Consider the following 26,049-nt stretch of genomic DNA (forward strand, 5'->3'; position numbering starts at 1 on the left):
GATGAGCGATTATCTATCACTGCTGATTCTTTGGCTAGTGTATGAATGATGACTAGCAATATGCAGACACATGCCTTGTGTGTAAAGAGGCCTTTGTCTGCTCTCAATTGTTAGGGAGGAATAAAACGCTTACAAAACCTTCTCACATTTTCTCTAAATTAAAGGAGGAAATCGTGATAAATTTGCTTACGGGTACAAATCCTTTTGCAAATAATCTTCCTCAACATTCCTTCATGCTTTCCATAGCAAGCCGAGATGCAACGCTGTCTTGCAGACCACTGCAGCTTTCAAGTCCAGGACACAATCAATCCTTGCCCCTTGTGTTCATTAGGCATTCTGCTTTCACACGCGGAGTTAAACAGCCCAGGCTTCAGCACTGAGACTTGAGAGGAGGACAGAGCATCCCACAGTCAATCCTTGTGAATTTCAAACCTTCCAATGGGGTGAAACAGGCTAGGACTGAGAGGAAGCTGCAGCAGGCAGTCCTACTATGGCTGGCTTGACTACCAAGAGGTAGCAGTAGCCCAGTATCATCCCTTGGGAAGGTTAATGGGAGTGTCTCAACAGCTCTCGTCATTTGTCCATGACAAATACATTTGTCATTATTAGTTTTTAAAAGAAGGGTTGTGTCAAGGGCAATATCAGAAGAAACAGATGCTATGCCAGGAATTCCAAGAATCTATGCTGATTAATGGGGGGACAAGGACACACAACTGCCCCTCTCACAGGTTCTATAAAGGCACGTCAAGAGGCTTATAAATAATGTTTGCTTCGAAACAAAAGGACAAACTAACAAGCAAGAGGTTAGGTTTTCATAACCTAAGTCCTAAATATGTTGCTCTTCAGATAAAACCATGGCTCTGTGCTGTGTTCCCCATTTCCAGTGAAAAGCAAGAGCTCTCAGGAGAAGCAATTTTGTAACAATCTGTTTATTTAACAATTGTGCTGGTGACTCTTAGCCCAACAATTTTGGATAAAAAGTCCACAAATTTCCCAGAGCAATAAGTAGACATCTCTAACAAATATATCTAAGCAGCCACCTTTAAAGACTCAACATACGTTGTTGCTAGAAATGCGATTTGTTCCCTAGACCAATGTGTAGAGCAGCCTTTCACAACCTGGTATCCACCAGATGTTTTGCAATACAGCTTTAATCAGTACCAGACGACATGGTCAATAGTCAAGGGTGATGGGAAATGTAGTCCAAAACATCTGGAAGCTACCAATTTTGGGAAGGCTGGTGAAGAGCACATGCAAACCTGCGCATGCATTTTCTGGTGAGAGAGAGAGTTCTTTTATTTCCACAACTGGATTCCCTAAGCTGTTTTCCAAACGACACAGTGAAAACATGCCAAAAATATCAGAAAAATATTAGCCTGTTCTCCCAGGCACATTTATTTTCATAACTGCTGTGGCACACTTAACAGGCTCAGATTCAGCGCTGAATCAAAATCTTGGAAATGATAGCAGCAGCTTTCCACAAGAGGCTTTTAAGAGAATGGCACTTCCACAAAGAGCTAGGTTTATTATTGATCATGCCTGTCATAGCATACAAAATGCCTTGTGAATTTGTTTTTCATTTAGTGTTATATCAACCCCACTGGATAGGTTAGAATGAAATGGGGCTTGTCTAAAGTAAACTAATATGACCCACTGTGGCTGATCAGGGTTTTGAGTACGACTGTTTCAAGTTGAAAACAAACCATTGGCTCCTTAGCACCATATTTCCTGGATTACTGAATAAAGAGCGCATGACATAAAAGCTCTAATGCACTGAGGAAAATTGTCCACTCCCACATAAGCTAGACCACTAAAACTTCACAATGTAGAAAAAAATACTCCTGAAATGAAGAAAATATTTCATATTATCTTCTTCTACCTATCAAAGATAAACCTTGAAAAATGTGTCAAAAAAGCACTACACAATATTTTTAAAAATTACCCAGGAGAAAAATTCCATACATTTACAGTGAAATGGACATCAATATCCCACGATGGTAACATAATCCTAAAAGCAGGTAGACAGAGGAAAGTTTTTCAATAATTAACACCCAAGGTGTTATTTTAAACCAGCTACATGATTCTGGATTACTGCACTGATGCAATCAGTTGCAGTGGCTTCTAACCCCTCAGAAACAAGTCCACTTCTACAATTACTTTTTTGGGTAAGTACATTTTATGGAAAGAAGCCTCAATGACCTCAGCCAAACTCAGCAAGCTGCTTTCAGTGCAGGAAAGGGAGTAGACAGCTGCGCCTAAATGGCCTAGCAAGCACAGACTCCACTACCTCAAATGCAGAAGGTTTCTACCTTTTTCCCTGGTCTCACCTTGCGATGGTGAGACCGGGGGGGGGGTGTCAGCATGATCACTCCCAAAGGTCTGCCCCGCTGCTGCAGAACCCACACCCTCCCTTGGTTTACTATGGAGCTATGGCCTATGAAGCAGGCTGGGAGATGATCAGAGTGCAAGCAGTGGAAAGCTCACTCTGAACCTGGCCAGACACTTGGCAGGCAGAATCATGTAACCTAACAAGAGGCAGTGAAGGTGAAGAATAACTACTTTGTAACCTCCCCAAGAGCTGTCCAGCAGAATTCTTTTGGATGGTCCAGAGGCTAGTCAGATGAGAAGTAGCGGGTGGACCTTTGCAACACCCAGTTTGCATGGTGTGAGTTGTTTGCATGGCCCTATGAAAACAAAGTCGCTAGGCCCTGCAGTGCCTTGGATGTTGCAGCTGTTGAAACCCCGGTCGAGGAGTCCAGGACAAGGGCTTTCTGAGACGTTCTGGGATCAGTTTCAGTTTATTGCAGCCTTATGGTTTGGGGAGGACGCTTGCAAGGGTGTAACCCCTCTCTGCAGCAGGCAGGGAGCTCGATTGTGTTGCACTAGGGTGTGGTGAGCACTTCTTGTGTGATCAGAGTTGTGCCTACTGCCCTTAAACAGGCGGTAATACATCCACTTTTGAAGAATCCCACCCTAGACCCCTGGGTTTACAAAAACTACTGCCTGGTCATTAATACCCCCTTCTCGGGTGAGGAGCTGGAGAGACTGGTGGGGTTCCAGAGAGTACGGCAATTTAAAAGGCCATGCTTTATTCTTCTTCCCTCTAAGTGTCTATGACAGGGGTGGCCAACTCCCAACAGACTGCGATCTATTTCAGAATTAAAATCTGGCAGTAATCTACCCCCTTTTTTTAGGGGTTCAGCTCAAAGTTGTTGAGCTTTTTTGGGAGGAAGAAAGCCCCATTTGGGGGGGGGGGTTAAGGTGCAGGCTTCCTTGGGGAGGGGAGATCCGTTTGTGGGGGGAGGCAAGGGAAGTTGGGGTTAAGACACTCACAAAAACATCACTATGGATGAAAATAGCGACACAGAGGTCTTCCCTTCCTGAGTTCAATCAACAATGGAGGGCAGGACGAGGGGGCGGGGCAGGAGTCAGATTTACCAACGCAGAGGAAAGGGAGCCAGAGATCGACCACAATCTACCAAAACATTGCAGGGATCTACCAGTAGATCACAATTGACCTGTTGGACATCCCTGGTCTATGAGAATTGCATAGAAGAAGACTGGAAGAAATTTAAAGACTATTTACAGAAATACTGTAAAATTAATGAATGTTAGAATGATGTTGGATTGAAATTAAGTGGTTTCTAGCTGTAATGGTATAAAAGAACATGAAAAAATGGTTTTTTATAAGTAAAAATCTAATGTTATAATAACTTAAGATTAAAGATCTGGGTAGAATAAAGAGGGAAAGAAACTGCTAAGTTAATAAATTGAACTGGAATACAAAAAAGGGAGGTAAGAGGAGGTCCGGGAAATAAGTTAATGAAAAATAATATGATGAAAAGATTGATTGTTTTTAATTATTTTTATTTTGTATTTTGTATTTTTTCTTTTTCTATTTTGTAATGTAAAAACCCTAATAAAAATTTTATATATATATAAAAAAAGAGAATTGCATTCCAACTTGGACCAACTCTCCCTGAATACATGAAAGGGCGGGGGAGAGGCTTCAGAAATTTTTTCAGTTGTAAGGGCAAAGGCGGAAGGGGAGAAGGACGAGTATAAGATACTGCTGTATTCCCTTTTTAAAAGGACCAAATGGGCACCAGCATTTCCCTAGGATGCACATAATAAATGGCATTTACAACTTCTGATAATGCAGCCATTGCAGTTCTCTTTTGAAATATTAATGTTCACCCCCTGGTCCTGCATGCAATTTATGACTAAATTGCACAGGAAGGAACTAGAAGGGTTATGCTTTCTAGGAAGAAGAACATGGGCATATCTAATTATTTTAATATGTTATACATGCACAGTGAGCTTTACTGCTGTTTTAAGCAGTGTGATCACCACTGGAAACTGCCTCTTCAATGTTAGCAGCCATACTTCCCAAATGGCATCAAGTCCTCAACCGAGACTTAGCTAGATGTAGAATAACTGATTATCCCTAAACATAAACCATATTGAAGAAATGCAAATAGTTTAGTACAACCCACCAAAGAAACTGCTTCGTGACCAAGTGCTTTTTTGTGCGCAGGGTCAGCATTTGCAGCATTTGTGCTTTTAAATACATATACAGTGGTACCTCAGGTTAAGTACTTAATTTGTTCTGGAGGTCCGTTCTTAACCTGAAACTGTTCTTAACCTGAAGCGCCACTTTAGCTAATGGGGCCTCCTGCTGCCGCCGCGCCGCTGCAGCATGATTTCTGTTCTCATCCTGAAGCAAAGCACTTAACCTGAGGTACTATTTCTGGGTTAGCGGAGTCTGTAACCTGAAGCGTCTGTAACCTGAAGCGTATGTAACCCGAGGTACCACTGTATAGCACAGCACCATTATATAGGACCCCAATTATTCCACTCCCGGTTGAATGCATCTAGCTGTACTAAAGTTAGGAAGCTCTCAAACAAATCTGTCTCCTGTGCATATTTCAGCCATAAAACTAATTGCTAGACTTAAACACAGATGGTTAAGAGCACTTTGATTTTAGATGTAGCTTTATAGGAGCAAAAGTTGTAGGCACTGTCAGATTCTCTGTTAGTAGCTTGTTTTAAGTAAATAATAACAATAAAGTAGACTCTCATCACAGCAATGAAACAGCAGAAGGTTTAATCATACCCAGAACTGCATCAGCCAGCCTCTCTATGACACAGTCAGAAGATTCAGCATACCACATCAGGCTGCATATATTTGTGTGCTGTTTTTTGTTTCTCAAAAAAATATATATTAAGTGGTGGGAAATAAAAAAATGTGACTCACAAGGAAGCTAACTTTATTCTGTCAAATTTATTTATGTAAAATACTCCCAACTTGTGCGCACGCTGTGCTCAGGGCAATGAACAATCTAATTTAAAAACAAGCACACAAAAGCCACTAAAATTAAATTTAAAAGCCATAATTACAAAAAACAGAAACGAGAAGCAGAAGCAGCATCACAATAGCCAGACCTCTACAAGACCTTCCAGCCAAATGCTTTGACACATATGCAACTTCAGTGCAACCTGAGCTGATGATAAGTTAGGCGTATTACCACAGAATCAAACAGTAATCATGAACTTCCAGCCAGTAGACAGATGCTCCAAGAACCAGGAAAAAAATAGGTAAGGGCCAACTTTCGAGGAGAAAATATTTTATTTAAATAGTAAGAAACGGGAAATTCAGTAACCAATTATATTAACCTAAAGCCACTGGTTTCCGTGAAGCTATGCTGCAGCATGAGATCACTGAATTATTCCCCCCCCCCCAATTTCAGACATTTCACATTTGTATTATTCTGAAGATTTGCATGTGAGCTTAAGATCTATGATGTTGAAAGCTGTAAACTCTATAAATTTGCCAAATAAAAGTGTTATTTAGGCTGATCAATATCTGCAATCGTCCCGAGTTAATGACTAAAGCAGCAGTGAAGGCATCTGCTTACCCATAATTGTGTCCCACTCAATTTAATAGGACTCATCATCTTATAAGAGAGTGTTGAGGATTACAGTCTTAAAAGTATGTGAAGCATCTACTTTTGGGGTCTACGGAGTGCATAGGAAGGGCTTTATCAGTCATCTACTTCAGCACCTCCATAGTAGGGCTCATTAACTCTGCTTATAATTTTTACCCTGTGGCTATGCAGTAAAATAAAATCTTGGTCTATCTACACCTGCTCCACAAGACCTGTGAATTCTGTGCTATTTTCGCCCAGCAGTGCTAATGAGAATTTATTGCACTTGGTATTTTTAGTTCTAAGAAAACTCCCATGCTGTTATTTGATTCAACCAGATGGAGAGAGAGAAATATGTCTGCAGTCATATTTTTGATCACTTCTTTACAAACCAGAGAACAAAAAGGCAACACTTTGTCAAAATAATCTGTGGCAAAATGATACAAAGTTGCACAACTAATGTTCAGTTGCATGAGACAGAAGGACAGCGGAGGAGATCTCACTAAGTTCAAGGTTGAGCATGAATCAACGAAGCTGAGTCGAGTTCCAAAGAAATCCTTGTACATCTTGCTTTGTCTTTTTCCATGACTTGCACTATAAAGGCAGTGGATTCAATTTTGCTTCAAGTGAGTGCAATTACAGTTTATAAGTGAAATAAGAGTAAGAGTAAGTTCTACCTCTCCTTCAAATCAGAACCTGTGAGAGCGGTGAAGGTCCTGTGAGAGTGTCTGGAGGCGGTTGGAGGATGGATGGTGGCTAACAGATTGAGGTTGAATCCTGACAAGACAGAAGTATTGTTTGGGGGGTACAGGGGGCAGGTGGGTGTGGGGGACTCCCTGGTCCTGAACAAGGTAACCGTACCCATGAAAGACCAGGTAAGCAGCATGGGAGTCATTTTGGACTCACAGCTATCCATGAAGGCACAGGTCAATTCTGTGTCCAGGGCAACTGTCTACCAGCTCCATCTGGTACGCCAGATGAGACCCTACCAGCAGACTGTCTCACCAGGGTGGTGCATGCCCTGGTTATCTCCCACTTGGACTTCTAAAATGCGTTCTACGTGGGGCTACCTTTGAAGGTGACTCGGAAACTACAACTAGTCCAGAATGCGGTAGCTAGACTGGTGAATGGGAGTGGCCGCCAGGACGTATGTTTCCAATTCAATTCAAAGTGTTGGTGCTGACCTTTAAAGTCCTAAACGGCCTTGGCCTAGCACACCTGAAGGAGCGTCTCCACTCCCATTGCTCAGCCCAGAAAATGAGGACCTCCTCTGAGGGTCTTCTGCTGGTTCCCTCACTGTGAGAAGCAAAGTTACAGGGAACCAAGCAGAGGGTCTTATCAGTAGTGGTGCCCTCCCTGTGGAATGCCCTCCTTTCAGATGTCAAGGAAATAAAGAATTACACAACTTTTTAGAAGACATCTGAAAGCAGCCCTGCATTGGGAGGTTTTTAACGCTTTATGTTTTTATTATGTTTTAAGATATTCTGCAAGCCGCCCAGAGTGGGCAGGGTATAAATAATAAAAGTATCATCATCATCAATATAGCACTGCACTTTACAGAAACAACAATGGATGGAATGAAAAACGACTACATAGATGTCAGTTTAAACATATATTAGTTTATATTCGCTGCATTTGCAGCACCAAAGTAGCTCTATGACACCATGCTCATTAAATGATCCATGCTGTTTCAATAATTAGCTATTGCTTTTAAAACTACAGTTGCTGAAAGTAAGATAAAGGATGATAGACTAATTAGGAGACTATAGGACTGATAATCATTGCTGCACATTTCTTTCAGAGTCACTCCAAGCCAATGAGTGATTTCTGTCTGGTACAGTATCCATTCTTGTGGATCATTGTCACTGACACTCATCACCATGAATTGTCCTCAGCATGGAGGTTTGAGCTTTAAAATATTTGTACTTCCGTTATTAATTAATCCTCATGAAATCAGTTAATGAGAGTCAGAGGAAATATTGGATCTGGCCCCACAGAACTTGTTCCTTGACCCTACATGTTGTTGTTCTTATTTTTATTATGCATTTTGCGGTTTTTATATTGTAATTTTATGTTGTGAACCGCCCTGAGATCCATGGATGAAGAGGGGTATACAAATTTAATAAGTAATAATATTAATAGTAGTAGTAGTAGTGGTAATACATAACTACGAGAAAAGGTAACATAGGATAGAGAAATCTCATTTCTTAGCAGGACTACATTTGTTGAACATTACTGAGTACATTTTGTAAGATCTTGCTGACTACATGTTACACAGAACAATGGGATCGTGGCTGTCACATAGCTTAGAGTAGGTCAGTAGCGAGGGGAGTGAAATTGAATTACTGGCAGTGTTCCTCCCTAATGTCCTGCATTATATAGTGAACTCACTAGAGACTGTGCATGCAAATAAAGTGAGGAAGCATTATTCATTACTGTCTAGTCCTAGAGAAGAAAACAAGGAAGAGATTCACTTTGCTTAGAACAACACAGCAATAGGATTCCTCTGGTGATACAGAGGGGTATGATTCATTCTTTCTGTAGGCAAACAAGACATCCATTAGACAGTACTTGTTTATATCTATTAGCGCTATAAAAAGAGAGAGGCTTCCATTCACTACAGAATAGGAATTTGCACTAATTCACAAGATGAACATGTAACAATAATCATGCATATTTAAGAAAGCTCAAACAAGACAATATAGCAGTATTTAGTTAGAAAAGAGTTATTCTGGATGCATTAGGATGAGCACATGACATCTGCCTTTGAGCCAGTTCCTGTTCTTACTCAGAAGTAAATCCCTCTTCTGAGGCTTACTTCTAAGCAAGTGTGCACAGGATTGCAAGCTTAGTGGTTCAAAGTCTAGGCTAGGATTTGGGGAACACCCGACCAATCCCCTGTATACTACTATTTTATTTTATTTTATTTTATTTTATTTTATTTTATTTTATTTTATTTTATTTTATTTTATTATTTTATTTTATTTTATTTTATTTTATTTTATTTTATTTTATTTTATTTTATTTTATTTTATTGATGGCTGATGTAGGCATCTTTGCTATAGGAAAGTAAGACCTCTATTTTGATAGCTCCTGTATGAAGCAAACCAGCTATTTATGGGCCCTTTAGGTAGAAACTAAGGCATGTTTGCCCAAGATTTCTGCTTGAGATGTACAGTGGTACCTCGGGTTAAGAACTTAATTCATTCTGAAGGTCCGTTCTGAACCTGAAACTGTTCTTAACCTGAGGTACCACTTTAGCTAATGGGGCCTCCCGCTGCCACCATGCCACTGGAGCACGATTTCTGTTCTCATCCTGAAACGAAGTTCTTAACCCGAGGTACTATTTCTGGGTGAGCAGAGTCTGTAACCTGAAGCGCCTGTAACATGAAGTGTCTGTAACCCGAGGTACCACTGTATGTTAAATGGCATGTGGACGGTTAGATAATGAAGCAGACAACACTGAGAGGTGAACAAGTGAACAAAAATATATTGTGGTGTACACATGCGTTTTACGGCAATAAACAGGGTTATATCAGAGACTGTGGAATCTGTGGAAGCATAAAAGGAAGATACCTGGGATTCATGTTTGGCTAACTCATTCGCATACACGCTCACAGGATGTTTTGTATTGCCTGACAGACCTAATAATGCGGGTGGTTGCCCATGTTATCATTTTACTTCATCAAGATGAGCTCTGTATAGGAAAACTCCAACAAGTGAAGCCATCCTATAGTGAAATGTTTACGTCACTCCTATTCTGAGTGCTGGTGAGCTCTCGGGCTCCATTTAAGTTACTGGTACCAGTATATAAAGCCCTAAATGATCTGAGACTCAAGGACTGGATGATGGAACACTTTCCACCCGAAGTCCCAACTTGCAGTTTATGATGAGGGGGAAGAGGCTCTTCTCATGGTCCCACAACTGAGGACAGCTAGGAGGATGCAAGTACAAGAGAGGGCTTTTCCCCTGCAGCACTCTGCCCCTCCTGTGGGACATGATGCCCCTTCTCTGGACGTGTTTAGGTGAACAAATTTTTATTTGTCCAGCTCTTTTGAATGGGAAGTGTATGTTTAGGCACTGTTGCTTTCATAACTGTCACTTTGATTATTGGATATGGTTTCATCAGTTTTTATGCCGTTAACTACCCCGGGAGCACTTTGGGGAGGAAGAGGGATAAAAATCTAATAAATAAAGATCATTATAAACTTTCCATATGGCAGAAAAGTGTTTGATGGCAAGACATTGCCATCAAAATGACGACAGTTCAGAAATGGATATCCCTTGATATAAGGAATGGGGGGGGTGTCCCAGAAATCAGTCTTTCCACTGCCATACGACCAATCATTTGGCAACCAGGAAAGCATGAAAGAACCACCTCCAAAAGGCTTTACAACACCAAACACAGTCCTGCAGGGGCATTGTGTCTGAGAATTGTGGTTGCAAATCCAAAAGTTACAATATCAGGATGTTTCAGAAGGTAGGGTCGGGTTTGTTCTTAAATGCAAACTGTGCAATCCTAGAGATTGTCAGTCCCACTGAGTTCAGGAGAGTCTAGTACTAGATAAGCATGCACAGGATTGCAGCCTAAGAAAGCAGCCGTGCAGTGAGAGGAGATGGAAGAGACCGTTATTGAAGCAGTGGCAAAGCAAAAGGTTTACAATGCTAATTATTTTATTCTCCAAACTTCCTCTGGGTCATGAATATTTCCATCACTTCCCTGTTCTAACAGCAATCTTACCCAACATAATACTTGAGCAGCTTTATACTGTACTAGGAATTAAAGGAAGTGATTGGAGCAAACAACACATTTGCTATTTCATAGCTAATTATACTGCTAGATTCTTAATCATACTAGAAAAACTGTTCAGTGTTATTAATCCTGCTGAAAAGAAACAATCTATAACCTTTTCCCCCCATTTCAAGCAATGGACCTGAATGCATTATCTTCCTGCGTCATTAAGCTAACTACCATTACTTTAACAGGTTCAAATATCACCTGCACTGAGATAATGTAATCATATAATTTTACTGCCTAGGGTAACAGTTAACAGATAAGAGTTGTAACCAATTTAGAAGCTCCAGTTTACATCTCCTTAAAACATTAAGAGCAGATCCCTTCAAGATAAAATAGGCAACAGAAAGGAACAGATAGGCAGCAAAGTTCTGTGTCTTGCATCCCTTATCAGCCACAATACCTCAGTTCCTCCCTCCCGTTTAATCTGTTAAAACACAAGTGAATCATGCTTTACCAACAAGATTTTTTTAACGGCAGCAGAGAAAGCCTTGTTTTCACAGAAAAACACCTGCCAGTCTTTGGAAAGAGTGTGGAGAGAACAGCACAAACACAGTTAAGTCAAAGATGGCTAATGCAAATGGTTCCCCCAAAGAGAAAAGCAGCAGTCTGTGTCTCCCTGCAAATTAATGCTTCACAAGATTGCAGGTGATTCAGCATCACCCCCAACCCCCATCTCTGCTATGTTACTATGCATCCCCCACTTCAACATACATTTCTTGCTGCTGTGGAATTAGGCTGTTAGGAAAACAGAAGCAGGCTCTTAGCTGTCATTCACTTTCGCTTCCCAAACGTATTGCGCCTAAACAATTATTGTGACGAAGGCTGCAATTCTAAACACACTTAACAAGGAAGCGAGTCCCACAGAATATAGTGAGACTTGCCTCCAAATAAACATGTATAGCAGGATTGTGCTGTTAAGCCTTCCGTAAGCTACTGTACTACTGATTTCTTCTTTTCTTCCCCTAACCAAATCTGCCTGTCTTCTAATGCCCGTGCGACACACACACATACCAACAAGCATCCACACATATTACAAGGCATTTTGCCCCTAGAAATACGACTACAATATTCCAGATCAGTTTATCTGTATTTCTATACAGAGACTTAAAAAAAAAAAGCATAAAAAATCCCTTCCATATCTAATGAAGAGATGCCATTTGCCTAAACTTTTTTACATGGTGATAATGCCTCTAGCAGGGGGGATGGCAGGGGAAAAATAATATATATATTATATTTTATATATATATATATATATATATATATATATATATATATATATATATGCTGCCTGCTTGTTTGTTAAGCAAAATGCCTACCTTTGCTGGCAGTCATGATCTGCAGAAGTCCTGTGATGCTAGACAAGGGCTGGATCTGAAAGGAGTCCTACAGTGCAAGAATCAACTCAAGCAGGAGTTAACTCTCCACCCTCTTTGACCCAGCATGAGAAACAACTGCTACACTCCTCCAAAATAAAAGCCTCCTCTGCAGTTGGAAAAGCGGTGCTAGCTCCTTTCAGCACAATCTCTCTCTGCATGTACAACAGGATTCAACAGAAAGGAAGCATTCTCCACCCCCCCCCCCAGCTCTTTCACGTCTCTGTTCAGAAAACCAGCAGAAGCAACCAGAGGGATTTCAAAAATGTTATTTATAACGATGCTTTTCACCAGAGCATTGGAAAGCCTAACCAATTTCAACAGATGCAGATCACAAGGAACCCTCTGGGTACCATTCCCGTCATTGGCTGATTAAGTTAAATCTCAATAAATTTTAACTCAAAGGGAAGCCAGTAATGCATTCAGGAATTGTAATCCTGTATTAAAAACAAACAAACCCAGACACAGTTCTGCAACTGAGTATGGGGTCCCCCCCCCAAAAAAATAGGCATCCTTCAATAACAATGTTAAGTTATGCATATTTTAGTATTTGCTTTTTTCAGAACTCCTAATAAGTATCCCATAAATTCCATGGCAAGATCCAGAACAGAGACACACCTACACACCTCCCTGCCTAACCAAAACATAAATGCCCTGTTACAAGAAAATTAAAAGTATCCAATTTTGTTTTCTAGTTCTGAGTTTATAAGCAGCTTGCTTTAATGGATACAAAAAAACCACAGTCACCTTTTCAGTTATACCTGCTGCTGATGTACTGTACATTATGCAGGGAGGGAGGGGCTTGGTTTCCAGAAAGTTGGGTGCTGCAGGACCAGGCTTGGCGACATTGCAATGGAGTTTTAATCAGGACAGTTTTGCGGCCGCCCCAGTCCAAACTGTATCAAAAGGGCAAGGTGGGACTTACAGGCATTAACTTCCTGCTTTATGTCTCTGGGGTTTTGTGTTGAGTGGGCTGTAAGACACAGAGTTCCCTTAGCTCCACCTTGCAAGAGAGTCAATACAGGCAAGCAAGCAAACTCTCTTTGTCTCAACTTAGGCATTCCATCCCATTCCTGAGTATGGCCTTTGATGTGCCCAGCGGCGTAGCGTGGGTTGTCAGCACCCGGGGCAAGGCAAGTAATTTGCGCCCCCTAACCCGTAGATTTGCGCCCCCTAACCCTACAAATCTATGCCTATGAATGATGGTCCCCCCCCTCTCTTTCTCATATTCCATTTGATTCCCATTTCCGCCGATCGATCCCCGAAGCTCTCACCCAGCGAAATTCGTGCGTAATTACGCTTCGCCATCCCTAATCCTGCCGCTTCCACTGGGAAATCATGACGGTGCGTTTCTCCTCTCCAAACTTTCCCCGGCTCTTTGCCGGCCGGCGCAGCCCTTTTGGCTACGAGCTCCCCTCCTTCTCTGCCCGCTTCCGACCCCACCTCCCCGTCCAGCCTCCCTACCTCCTGAAAAAAGGCGACGGCGCCGAGCAGGACACCCCCGCGGCCATCGGAGAGAGGCGGGGCCGAGGGAGGCAAGCCAATGGGCGAGGCGGGGGTAGGTGGCCACGGGGGCGGGCGCTGCTGCAGTCCTCGGGTGGGCAAGGTAGGAGCAGGCGGAGGCTGGCCGGCCGCTCTGACAATAGGGGCGGGCCGAGGGCACGACGCGGCTGGGCCCTCTGGACTCGTGCCCCCCCAGATGTTGCGCCCGGTGCGGCCGGCACCCCTGGCACCCCCCACGCTACGCCACTGGATGTGCCACCTATGCTGATATTTCTAATGGGCCTGGTTCTGATTATCATTCCCGGCTTCATAAACCAGGAACAGCCATTTGGGCAGAGCCCTCGTCCCTTACCAGACCCCTCAAGCTACTTCTTCCTGTTGCGTACCATCTTTGCTGCTCCATTCCTGGTTTGCCAGAGTTCCTTGTTAAATCTGAACCAAGAGGACTGTGGCCACATCTGCACTGTAATTCCAAAGCTGTATCACACTACAATTCCCAGAGTGGTTTAACAAGAAAACCCTCTTCCCCAGGGAACACTGGAAATTATAGCTCTGTGAAGAGAATAGTGGTCTCCAAACAACTCTCAGGATCAGGCATAGGCAAACTCGGCTCTCCAGATGTTTTGGGACTACAACTCCCATCATCCCTAGCTAACAGGACCAGTGGTCAGGGGTGATGGGAATTGTAGTCCAAAACATCTGGAGAGCCGAGTTTGCCTATGCCTGCTCAGGACCCTTAAACTATGTTTCCCATGATTCTTTGGGGGAAACCATTACTGTTTAAAATGGTATGGTGCTACTTTAAATGTTACAGTGCAGATGTGGCCTCTGCACATCACTCAACACATCAGCATAACAAACAAAGCTCAGTTTCCTGGTTTAGACATAATGGGAGAAACTGGTGAAATGCCTCTTTTTAATTGGAAAGGGGAAGTCGCAGCATCAAATTGAAAGAATGTACCTCCATCATCCCTGTTTCTTGCTATGTTGGAACTGCAGCTCTGGATAGTGAAGCAAACTTATTTGATCTGGCTTTGGCATTGAAGAGCTGCTTTCTTGATTAAAGGAGCATCAATTACACCACATTTCAAATGTCTTGCTATTAACTTCTACCTCACACACCTAATGGGAGCGCTGCCTCGTGGGGCACTAGAGAAAATGATAAATAAGTTGCCACAACTGAATTATGAGTCAAAACCACAAAGCTAACACACAGAGAACAACTAACAACTAAAGCTGGGAACATAAACATCATCACCACCATCAAGTCCAATAGAAAGTGTCTGCTCTGTGCTTCATTTTCACTGGACTGGGAATCAGCAACCTTAAAACTATATTCACATGGAAAGGGACTGGTTCTATGGATTAATTTATAACCAAAGACACTCCTTCCTGCATCTTATATTTAATTAAAGATCCACACACTATATCACAGGACTGGGCATGCCTGGAATTTTGGCTTTCTCACACAGAAGAGGGGGGATACATTTCTATGAAAAGTGCAAGCACATCCAAGGAATTACAAAAATCAGGGAAAAAATAGTAATTCTGGTTCTTTCTCAAACCCTGAGGTGAAGGAAGAACTTTCAATTTCTGCTTCCAGAGACTGATTAATTATAGGTAAAACAAGAGACGCTCACACAGATATGCACAGTGCTAAGAACCATGAGAAATCCAATGTGCAGCCTTGCTCCATTTTCTGGCTACGAAGGACTGAAAAGACCTCCTCGTAACTTAGCAACCAACAGCATATCCACAAGATGAAATCCTCCTTCCTCTTATATAAAGTAAAGCCCACTTCAAGTTGCAATTTACCCCCACCAACTGGCATTTTATTCATAATACTATTAAAGCTTAAAAACAAAGCCCCCGTGGATAAGGAACTTAATGCTGGCATTTCTTAAGATCTATTTAAGGAAAATGCTGATGGACTTGAATGAAGGAGGGAGGGGAAAAACCTCTCATATTTAAAGAATGGTCGAGTCATTTATTTGTGGGGTGGGAAAGCTGTGGCACTCTGAGTGTTGTTGAACTCCAACTCCCATCAGCCTGACCCAGAATAGCCAATGAACGGGAGTGATGGGAGTTACAGTCCAACATCATTCCCGGGGGAGGGGGGTGCAAATTCTCCATTACAGTGGTACCTCGGGTTAAGTACTTAATTCGTTCCAGAGGTCCGTTCTTAACCTGAAGCACCACTTTAGCTAATGGGGCCTCCTGCTGCTGCGCCACCGGAGCACGATTTCTGTTCTCATCCTGAAGCAACGTTCTTAACCCGAGGTACTATTTCTGGGTTAGCGGAGTCTGTAACCTGAAGCGTATGTAACCTGAGGTACCACTGTATTGGTGAGTTCCAAGAACTTGGGATGTATTTATATAACATCCATCTCTCTCTCTCTCTCTCTCTCTCTCTCTCTCTCTCTCTCTCAGCAAAATAGTTACTTTATACAAAACCAAGATGCGAGCTTCATATTAGAGGTGCAATGAACAAAATTAAGCTTCTGTTCAGTGAAAACAGCATTTCTAAGTCTATACAGTTACCAAATTCTAAACTCTCTGGTGCTAGTAACATCACACCAGGAGCTACTTGATGCCCATTGCTTTAATTTTTCTTTCAAGTACTGTTTCTGGAAAAAATTAAACCTATGTTGGGATTTTGGATCCAGATACTCTGTTGGATGTTGCTGCTAGAAAAAAAACAGTGATAAGGAACAAGCCCGCATATCACTGCCTTTCTGTTCAGATTTTAATATAACTTTGCAAAGGGGAGAACAGCTACTTTTTTTCTCGAGGAGATTCGTACATAATTGACTAAGTACTGATCCGATATAAATCTGATTCAATTCAATGGGCACCAAAAGGAACAAAAGGTGTTATCACCATGTTACAATGACATCTTCTGAAGTCAGTCGGTTTCATCTGAGTGGAGTAATGCCACCATACATATACCCTTCATGTTCTTTGTAAACCAGGGCATCATGATCTACGGCAGAGGGGAGAAACACCTGTATTCCCCTGCACTGATGGTCCAAGGAAAGCTACTGTTTCTCAAGTTAGCAACCTCTTCACCAAGGTGACCTTCAAAGACACCAGATAATCCCCCATTGAGTTCTGAACCCCCATGAATTCATAAGCCTCCAAAGTAAATCAAGCTAATTGGACTATTACTCTAATGGGGATGTAAGAGAATGAGGATAAATACATTCCAGAATATAACAATGGGATCTTGACTACTTCATATTCCCTCTACAATTAAAGAACCTGCTTCTGGAAAAGTGGAAGGCATCAAACTCTGTGGGTGCCTCAAGTATCAAAGCAGCTGTGATCTGAAACTTACTTATAGTGGTCATGGAAGCGTAAAAGTATGAAGCTGACCCTTCAAACCCAAAATTGTGTTTGATGGCAAATATATTTCTTCATTAAGCAAAACAACCACAACAACCTATTTGCTGCTTGGTCGTAAAGAGGTTCAGAAGATCCTGTTCGATGAAAGCTACTTGCATTCTCAATGTTACAGCGAAGTAAAGTGTCTCAGCCCAAACTGTGGCAAATATCAGCAGCAAATATGAGAAAATGAAAGATTAAGGTCCCAAAATCTGCAGGACACCCAGTCTATTTATTAGAAGGCATGCAATATTTCTGTTCTTTAACATAAAATTATTGGAGCTAAGGACTTCACGAATGACTGCATTAAACTCTATTTGATGCTGGTTACTGTCAACCCACACAGACAGCTGCCCAAAAAACTAATTGTTAAATCACACACTAATCTACTGACATTCAAAGACTGCATCAGACACCAACACTATGTATAATATAATGCTTGGTTGCATTTTACACCGAAAACAGGCACAAGCTGGGAAGATCCGCTCCAGACATAGCCGTATGATGACCTCTGAACAATGTCCAGCTTCCTCTCAGGCGAAAGCAATGGGCTACTAGCAACATAGCTTCTCCAGTGTTCACTTTAGAATTTGACCACATCCCCTCATAATATGATACTGAAAGAACAAGCTCTGCTACTATGCCAGGCTGGCTGAAGGCTACAACAACACATGAAATAAAAGGAATATTGAATCGATAACTTTACAGCTGCAGAACTTTCAGCCACAAAATAGGAATATACAGTATATGAATGCTAACACAAAGTGTCTTGTTGCTTTCATATAGAGCTATTAATCTCAGAATGAAAATTCACTCAGGCTTCTGTTCAAAACCCCTTTGGCCCCAGCCTAACCAATGTGATGCTTTTTAAAATACACCATCTTCCTTTTCAGTAGTTCTGAAAGCAACTTGCATGCTTCGTTTTTAATGGCAATAAAAAAATAGGATACATCAATCACAAAATAGAAACACAAACCCATTTACTTGTTATTCATTCATCCCACTAATTTCAAACAGGTCTTAACCACAACTTATTGAAGTTTGGATAAAGGGTACAATTTTTCTAAACCACTGATTTCATCTTATAAGAAAGCAAAAACAATATTTCTACTCACCACCTGATCCCTGGATCATGGTTCCTGATTTCTGGACCTCATCGAATTTTGTAAAAATGATGTTCAACCTGGTTTGCAAGAGGGAAGATAAAACAACTGAAAAATCAACATTGCAAAACTTTCAACTGAGAATGCAGACGTTGGCAAAGGTTCGCTGATATCAACCAAAGTATATTTGTGCCGTTAATTTTAATGAAAGAAAGAAAAAACTCTTCCTTCATTAGTCAGATATAGGTGTTAAATGAACAAGAAAAAAGGGTACACGTCAGAAGTGCACACAAGCTGTGAATTACATTATTCCAGAAAAAGTTCAGTACATTCTACAATCTTAGCTTTCTCATTTACTAAAACAGCAGGTGTGCAGTCCTTATAGTTAAGCACAGCTGACAATGTTCCCAAAGATGCTAACTTTTCAAATCTCACAATTTTCAAGTCCACATCATAATTCTGAGATTTTCTTTATTCATCCTGATTGTCATACTACCAGACAGAACAAGTAATGTACAAATTATAGTCAACTGAGCAAAACAACATCATTCTCAAACTACAAGCTTTCCGATTTGCTCAAGGCTTTTGAACACTAGGGATCAGGTCCAACCAGTTATAACACTCAGCAGATGAGAAGCAAAGGATGCTCAGAATTTAGCAGCAGAAGAAACTGAAGAGCGATGGAAAATAAGAACATCAAAACCAGAAACTCTTCACTCACCGAGACTGTGGCAATCCTTTTTTGCTGAGATCAGCCCTTACACGTTCACCTACATGTCTGTAGATTTCTACTAGGCTATTTATTGCTGCATCGCGAACCTAAAGATCCAAGAAAAGAATAGGGGGAAAGTTTTACACACACAATTAGATTAATCCATAAAGGAAAACTAACAATACTGTTATATAACTGTCAAGATTGCTGTCCAGGTCTAGGCTAAATTACATATAGGGACGCACCTGACTCATGTCAAATTCCCCCCCTTTCCCCCAATAATGTTCACTCAGACTTACCTGTCTCATTCCTCTGCACCTATTCCATGTCACTGACTGATGCCAGAAAAGCAGGGAATATAACTAATCCATAAGAAAAAGAGAGGAGCAGAGACCACGGCCATGTCTAGTTTTGACCTCAGATTTTTAAGAACAAAAGCTTTTCACACAGTTATGAAAACAAACCCCTCTGAACTTCCCAAGGGAAACAATCTGGTAGAAAATAGGCTACCACTGTGGCAGCTGAGTAATATAAACAGGAACACATATTTCCCCCCTGTAAGCATATGATAGCATCCTGATGTATTTTACCTGGCCACCAACACAGATGCCAACACAACCTGGTACGTTCAACCAGAGCCTGATGCACATGCTTCTAAAGTCATATGATGGCAAGATCAGGGTTCGAGAGCTTATGGCCCTCCCGAAGTTGATTGATTCTGTCATTAGCTTCATCCAACACATCTAATGGTCAGGGATGGTGGGACTTGCAATTCAACAGCAAACGGAGAGCCACTGGCGTCATACTCCCACCCCCTTTAGATAGTCTCCTAAAGGCTCACACTAGTGAAAAAATCTGGAGTTTCTCAATCCTTTGATGGCTGGCAACCTTCTCAATCTTACAGGTAGATCGAACTCATCACCTCTTGCAGACAGAGGAGGAATCACCAGGGCTCAATTCATTTAAATTGGGAGTGGGATTAAGGCCAAGCAAGTCAGAAGCAAAAGTAATCTATCACAGGGAACAGCAGCAGTTTACAAAGACTAGTGAGCAAACTGGTACAGAGACCAGTCAGTTATATTCTGAGCCACTGGTTTAAAAAGGTTTCCTTGCTGGTCTCCCTGAAGCCAGTTTTCTTCCGTATCAAGAGGGCAGTGGTGTGGCATACCAGTTTAAATCCCTTCCTGGTGTACCTTAGGTCTCATATTCAGCAGATTCAAGTCCTGACAACGAAGCATGTATTCCCAACCCTCCATCCATTTAAAAGATGTTCCCTAGTATTTTCATCTCGAGGAAGAGTTTGGTGCCACTTGAAAGCTTGTATAACACACGGCAAGCAGCAGTTGGTTTTACTAAAAAGGCTCATTTTATGATAATTTTGTTGTAACAAACTGACATGGCTGCTTGTTTTGGGTCAGCACTGAATACTCTTTCAAAGGAACAGCCCTTCGTTAAGATCAGATTAAGATCCAAAATGAATCAGGGAATTATGCACACAAAATGTTAAGAAAAAATTGTGTTACTAGATCTAACCTCTCCTTCTCTATCCTTCCTTTCCACAGCAAATTGCATTTCAAAAACCAATCCTCCATTCTTCCTTGCTCCCTCTAGGCCGAATCCACATCCATCCCACCAGCTATATTTCCCTCCTATTCCCATGCCAGCTCTTCTACATTGCTCCTCTTCTACCCCCCTGACCAAGCATAGCTCAGGGATCTCCCTATCTCCATGGCAACAACGGGTAAAGGAGAAGCACTGTGTGCGAAGACCATGGAGAAAGAAGACTCTGCCTCTTGGCCAGCCCAGAGACTTAGGGAGTGAACCTGGAGGCAGGGTTGTGGACCCTCCCCTCTGCCCAAATAACTCACCTATGCCTTTTCAACTGCCACTGCCTAAGAGTACAACTGCTCACCGGCAGAGTTCTGGAACTTGGACTCCTACAACTGGCCATAAGCATTCCACCAACTTCTGACAGCGAGAGGACATGAACCTCTCAGTCTTTTGTGAGGCACTCTTCAAACAAACAGCAAATCAAGTCACTCCAAAGCAGAAAGGCAGCTCGGAAGATAAAGAGACTATAGTCCTTTTTGTGTCAAGGGGGGCATCCCGTGAAAACTGGGGAGCAACACCATTTTGAAGACCACTGGAGATCACCCAGGAAGGTACCCTATCTGTACTGTACTGGAAAAAGAGTTACAACGTTCCAGACTCTGAGGCAGGTGACCATTAAGCATGCACATTTTTAAAAGCCAGGGGTGCCAGAGTTTCCTCTCTGCATCATTAGCAAGTACATGCGGTGCTTGGTTGACTTTACTCTCTTTCATCTGATTTTCTCCAAATATGTTTATGGAGACCAGTTGCTAGACATGATGGCTATATACTACCTCTAATATCAAAGGCAGCATGCCTCCAAGTATCAGTTGCTGAGGAACATGACTTTGTGGTATTGTGCTCATATCCTGCTTGAGGGGTTCTTGTAGGTATCTGTGGTGTCAGAATGCTGGATCTTGTATTCTTATGCAAGTGTGTGGGGATTTCCCCCCTGTTAATCAACACACAATAGTTATATTAAACTACACTAAAGAGAACTGAAATAATGTAAACAATTTTTACTAATAATAATCATCATCATAATTTATTTCTACCCCGCCCATCTGGCTGGGTTTCCCCAGCCACTCTGGGCAGCTTCCAACAAAAGATTAAAAATACATTAAAACATCAGTCATTAAAAACTTCCCTAAACAGGGCTGCCTTCAGAGGTCTTCTAAATGTCAGATAGTTGTTTATTTCTTTGACATCTGATGGGAGGGCGTTCCACAGGGCGGGCGCCACTACCGTTTGTTACTGTTTGTTAATCAACACACTACGTTTATATTAAATTCCACTAAAGAGAACTGAAAACAAACGTAAAGGATTTTTACTGTTTCCCCCCTTTTTTATATTTTTTAAAAAAAATTATTGCAAAGTAAATACATCAATAACAAGCCATACATAAAGAATAATATAAAGAAAAAGGAAAAAGGAAAAAGGAAAGAAAAGTAGACAGTAAAAGAATAAAAAAAGTATATTTCAATACAATAAATGCTGTTTTACAAAATAATAATAGTAATGGACTTCCATCACTCTCACGACACTTCCTTTCACATTTCATATTTTATCTGTATTTCAGTATTATTTTCATCTTAATAGATATGTATATATATGTGTGTGTGTGTGTTTCCCCTTTTCCATTCAGTTTGTTACTGTTTGTTAATCAACACACTACATTTATTAAACTCCAGTAAAGAGAACTGAAAACAAACGCAAAGGATTTTTACTGTTTGTTAACTACATCTAACTCTTCTTTTGAGAGAAGCAGATTACATGAGACTTCCAGCTGTCTCCTAGTCAGGCCCACACTTCCATAACTTCACCAGGATTATCTATGAAGTATTATACTAGGTGCTCTTGGATCAAGGCATAGCCAGCTAATATAAATAACATTGTCATCAATCACAACAACTAAATCCAATTATTGCTGTCAGTGGGTCTAATCAACACTTCCTGAATTCTGCCCAACAGCTGGACTAATGGCTAAAAAAGGAGGCTAATGAATCAATGGGGGGAAACTTCAATGACATATAAAACCGGACCCTCAGAGTTGCCGCCTAACTGCTTTAAGCCCATATCTAACATATAATGACCATCCTTTGACTGGACCAGTAAAAAAAAAGGAAGAATGATAGAGCATATAGGTTTTGGCTGATTTGTTTATAAATTAAGAATAAAAATTTACATCTCTTCCCCTGATTCACCTTCCTAATCATCCATCCTGTGCCTGCAGCAGCACAGCAGAGTTCATTTCCTGAGCAGGAGCAGCACAGAGTATTTTATGGAGTTGAAGAAAATCTCTCTTTCCCATTACAAGCAAGGTCAAAAAGAAGCTTTTGCCGCTGGGCTGAGCAGAAAACACAAGATGCAAGTGAAACAGTCTGGAGAGAGGGAAAAATAAGATCTTCTAGAAAGCTGTTCTAAAAAGCAATGATGTTTCAAGTCCAAGGAAGCCAAGTTTGAAACAGCGACTTGTGTAATGATGCTGAACTGAACTAAAGAGAAATTCTGCAATGCTTCTCATTTCCTCACTGTGTAATTTACGACCAGAGCAGTCATTAAAATCATGTTATATTTCATGGAGTGACTCCACAGCATTTTTTTAAGTGCTATCTAGCTAAAAATAGACTATCTGCGGTTAAAAATAGAAGACCGGCCATTTAAATTTGTCGCCTTTTAAATATAGCCAGTGTCGGACACAAAGCAAGGGTTTTATAAAATGCTATAGCCAGGATCCAAAGAAACTGCTCAGTACACCCAAGGCTACTTTTCGCCTGAATTTCTTGATTAGAAGCCCTTCATGGAACATAGTGCGACTTTAACTCAAAAGTGAACCAATTGAAAATCAAGGTCCCCTTCTATATTAATTGTTTCAACCATCAGAGGTCAATACTGATGCAAATTCCATTCTCTGCAGCTTTGATGCTATAACTCTACAACAAGAACAGGCAGCAAGTGATGGATTATGATCTGATAAGATACTGAGTCCAACCCCCTTGGCAAAGGCCAGCTGTAATCCTTGCTCAAAGAAGTGCTTGTGTATTTAATTGGTACAACACTGATTTAATTTCAGCCAAGTGGTTTATTTCCGGAAATACACAACCTAAATGGCTCTCATATGGCAGTAGCAGGAAAGTAATAAGATCATTTCTAGGGAACTGCTATTAGCCTAAGGGTACAACTTAGGATTCAGGCACAGAAGCGGTGAGAGGAGAGGTAACAAGGAAACTCGTGTTTCAGATACACTTCCGTTAGAGCCAGAAAAGGAGGGCAACATTGTTGACCATCTGTCCACTACTGAGCTAGTAGGTGTGAAAGCGTGGATATATGCCTAATTATTGTGTTTGTTGTTAGTAGTAGTTGTATTTTTTCCTTTTAACTTCTAAGTGCTGTATAAAGATTTCTTTTTTTAAAAAAAAAGGATAGCTCCTGACAGCAAAAGAAAAGGGAATGGGGAGGGAAGAGAAAACCTAGCAAATTCAGGTACCAATTCCTGAAGTTATCATTATCTCAAGTATAATGAGCTTTCCATATGCTACCATGGCAGGTTTAATATTCTTTTAGTACTGTACAAAACCCTGAACAGATTATGCTTAGGATACCTTAAGGACCAGCTATGACCCAAGCCAATCACTGAGATCATCTGCGGGAGCACTATTAGCAGAACTGGTCCAGCCATTGGGCAGGGTGAGGCCACTGCCTCAGGCGGCAGAAGCCCCCACAAGTGCCCCATCTGCCCTGCTGCCTCTGTCAGAGGCAGAAAACCAGCACTGCCAATTTTTAAACTATTCATAGACCTTTGAACTATGCCACTTCTATGGGCAAGAGTTGGCGGGGGGGGCCCTCAATAACTTTTCTGTCCAGATTTTCACTGTTTGAAATATAGCAACCCTATTATAGCATAACAACTCAAATCCTTCCCATACATGTTGACAAAAATCATACCTACCTCACCTGAATATGGAGGCAGATAGTATACTGAGTGAGTTCATTTTAGAGGCTTGATTACTGGGTAAACTCCACAATTCTGCCCCTGGCATGGAGTTCCACTATTTATCTTAGTAACATCATGGTCCCCCTGTCTCTCACTGCTGAGATCTCTCCCACTGCCCCATAAAACTATATGCAGCCAGTTTTATGGCACTGCAGAAACATTACACCACATGCAGAAATGAAACCAAACCCTCACTGAAGGCAATTAGACATTCATTCATATAACCATGTTCAAGACTGGCACAACAACTTCAGCACAGGAGTAGACATCATGCTCCAAGATCAATGAATGAGAAATCTCAAAGCTTGCAATTCCACACACCTGCCACCCACAAGCATTTCTTGGACAAATTTATTGCATGCAATTTAAAGGCTGTATCTGAAATAAAAAATAAAAATAAAATCTTCCCTATCCACCACAGTCATTTTTCTCCTGGGGGAATATATTTAATCAAATTTGTTTCACTGCAGACTCACCTGGCTGTTTGGATCTCCAAGTAAATTACATATATGTGGCACAATCTTGCTCAGTGTTAAACTCTGAGCTCCAGATCTAAAGACACAAAGGGAAGGGGGAGGGAGAGAACAAAAGATGTGCTAAGTATTTTGAAATGATTTTGAATGTGGATATTGTTGTTATTATTTATTATTAAATTGTGAATTGGGGAAACCCAGACAGATGGGCGGAGTATTAATAATAATAATAATATCTTGCCCTTTCTCCCAAAATAGCCCAGGGCAGCAAAATATGCTACAAGCTCCAACTTACGCATTGAGTGTTGCAATAAGGCAGAGGCAAATTCCTTCTCTAGTCCGGAAATTCTTGTGTTTGAATCCTCCCAAAATCCTGTCCCATACGTACTGCCACAGAGAAACAAGAAAATAAGAGAAAGATTAACCTAGACAGGCTGCAGTTTTTCGTTTTGTGATTCTGAGTCTTGTAAAGTCCGAGGAAGAGTGTCAGGGGGTTGTATGGGTTGCTATTCACATGCACCTGAGAAGGCATTGATGGGAGTGTGACTAGTAAACTGTTAATTTTTGTTTTTCTAAGAACTCCTTTTTATTGGGCGAGTGGTAACCTAGCCCCTTCTCATATTGCCTTAGGAAGCTAACTACGCAAAACCACCACACAGTGATTCTCCAGAAAGTCCTATCATGAACATCTACCCACAAAAGGGGAGCTGAATGTATGTTAAAACAATTAGGACTAGGACTCATTTGGTTGCCCATAAAATAAGCATTTCAAATGCAGTGAGTACAGCCCTTTAGGTAGATTAGGTAAACAGGAACACTCAGTTGTTTGGTAACCACTTTCTCTTAGTTGGTTTAAATAGAGAATAGCTTTCCATGCCAAAAGAATTGCTAGTGTTTTGTTTGTTTCAAACAGGATGCATCTACTGGAACAAACCTAAAACTGATTTTTGTACTCCCCACCAATTTAACACTGATGCATCAGTGATGACAGCTCTAGTAGGTCATTTAAGAGTGACGCATCCATTGAACTCTGAAAGATAATACTGTCTCCAAAAATTGTATTTATGTGTTTAACAGCTCTCAGCTACTTTCAAGGGTTTCAAACACAAAGCGGTGTTGTCTCTGCAAGGGGTACAGAATGGGGCTATGCAGCTGCTCCACTCACCACAGGGCAAGTCTCCTGATATCTGTG

At 41.3% G+C, this 26,049-nt stretch overlaps 1 protein-coding gene across 36 annotated transcripts in view; it reads right to left on the reverse strand.

Annotated features, from left to right (window-relative positions):
• Positions 1-26,049, reverse strand: part of CLASP1 (cytoplasmic linker associated protein 1) — a 161,712-nt gene that overhangs the window by 84,748 nt on the left and 50,915 nt on the right. For 32 of the 36 annotated variants that reach the window (XM_053403302.1, XM_053403281.1, XM_053403285.1 and 29 more), the window contains exons 5-8: positions 25,153-25,244; positions 24,861-24,936; positions 18,810-18,907; positions 18,101-18,168 (exon numbers count right to left, since the gene is read on the reverse strand). In XM_053403302.1, coding sequence (XP_053259277.1) covers positions 18,101-18,168; positions 18,810-18,907; positions 24,861-24,936; positions 25,153-25,244 — 334 coding nt within the window. Of the gene's footprint in view, positions 1-190; positions 444-12,041; positions 12,169-18,100; positions 18,169-18,809; positions 18,908-24,860; positions 24,937-25,152; positions 25,245-26,049 lie in introns of those variants that run through there. The other 4 variants (XM_053403460.1, XM_053403453.1, XM_053403557.1 and 1 more) reach the window with 4 other exon arrangements.

Source organism: Podarcis raffonei, chromosome 1 (assembly GCF_027172205.1).
Source record: "Podarcis raffonei isolate rPodRaf1 chromosome 1, rPodRaf1.pri, whole genome shotgun sequence".
Classification (NCBI taxonomy): domain Eukaryota; kingdom Metazoa; phylum Chordata; class Lepidosauria; order Squamata; family Lacertidae; genus Podarcis; species Podarcis raffonei.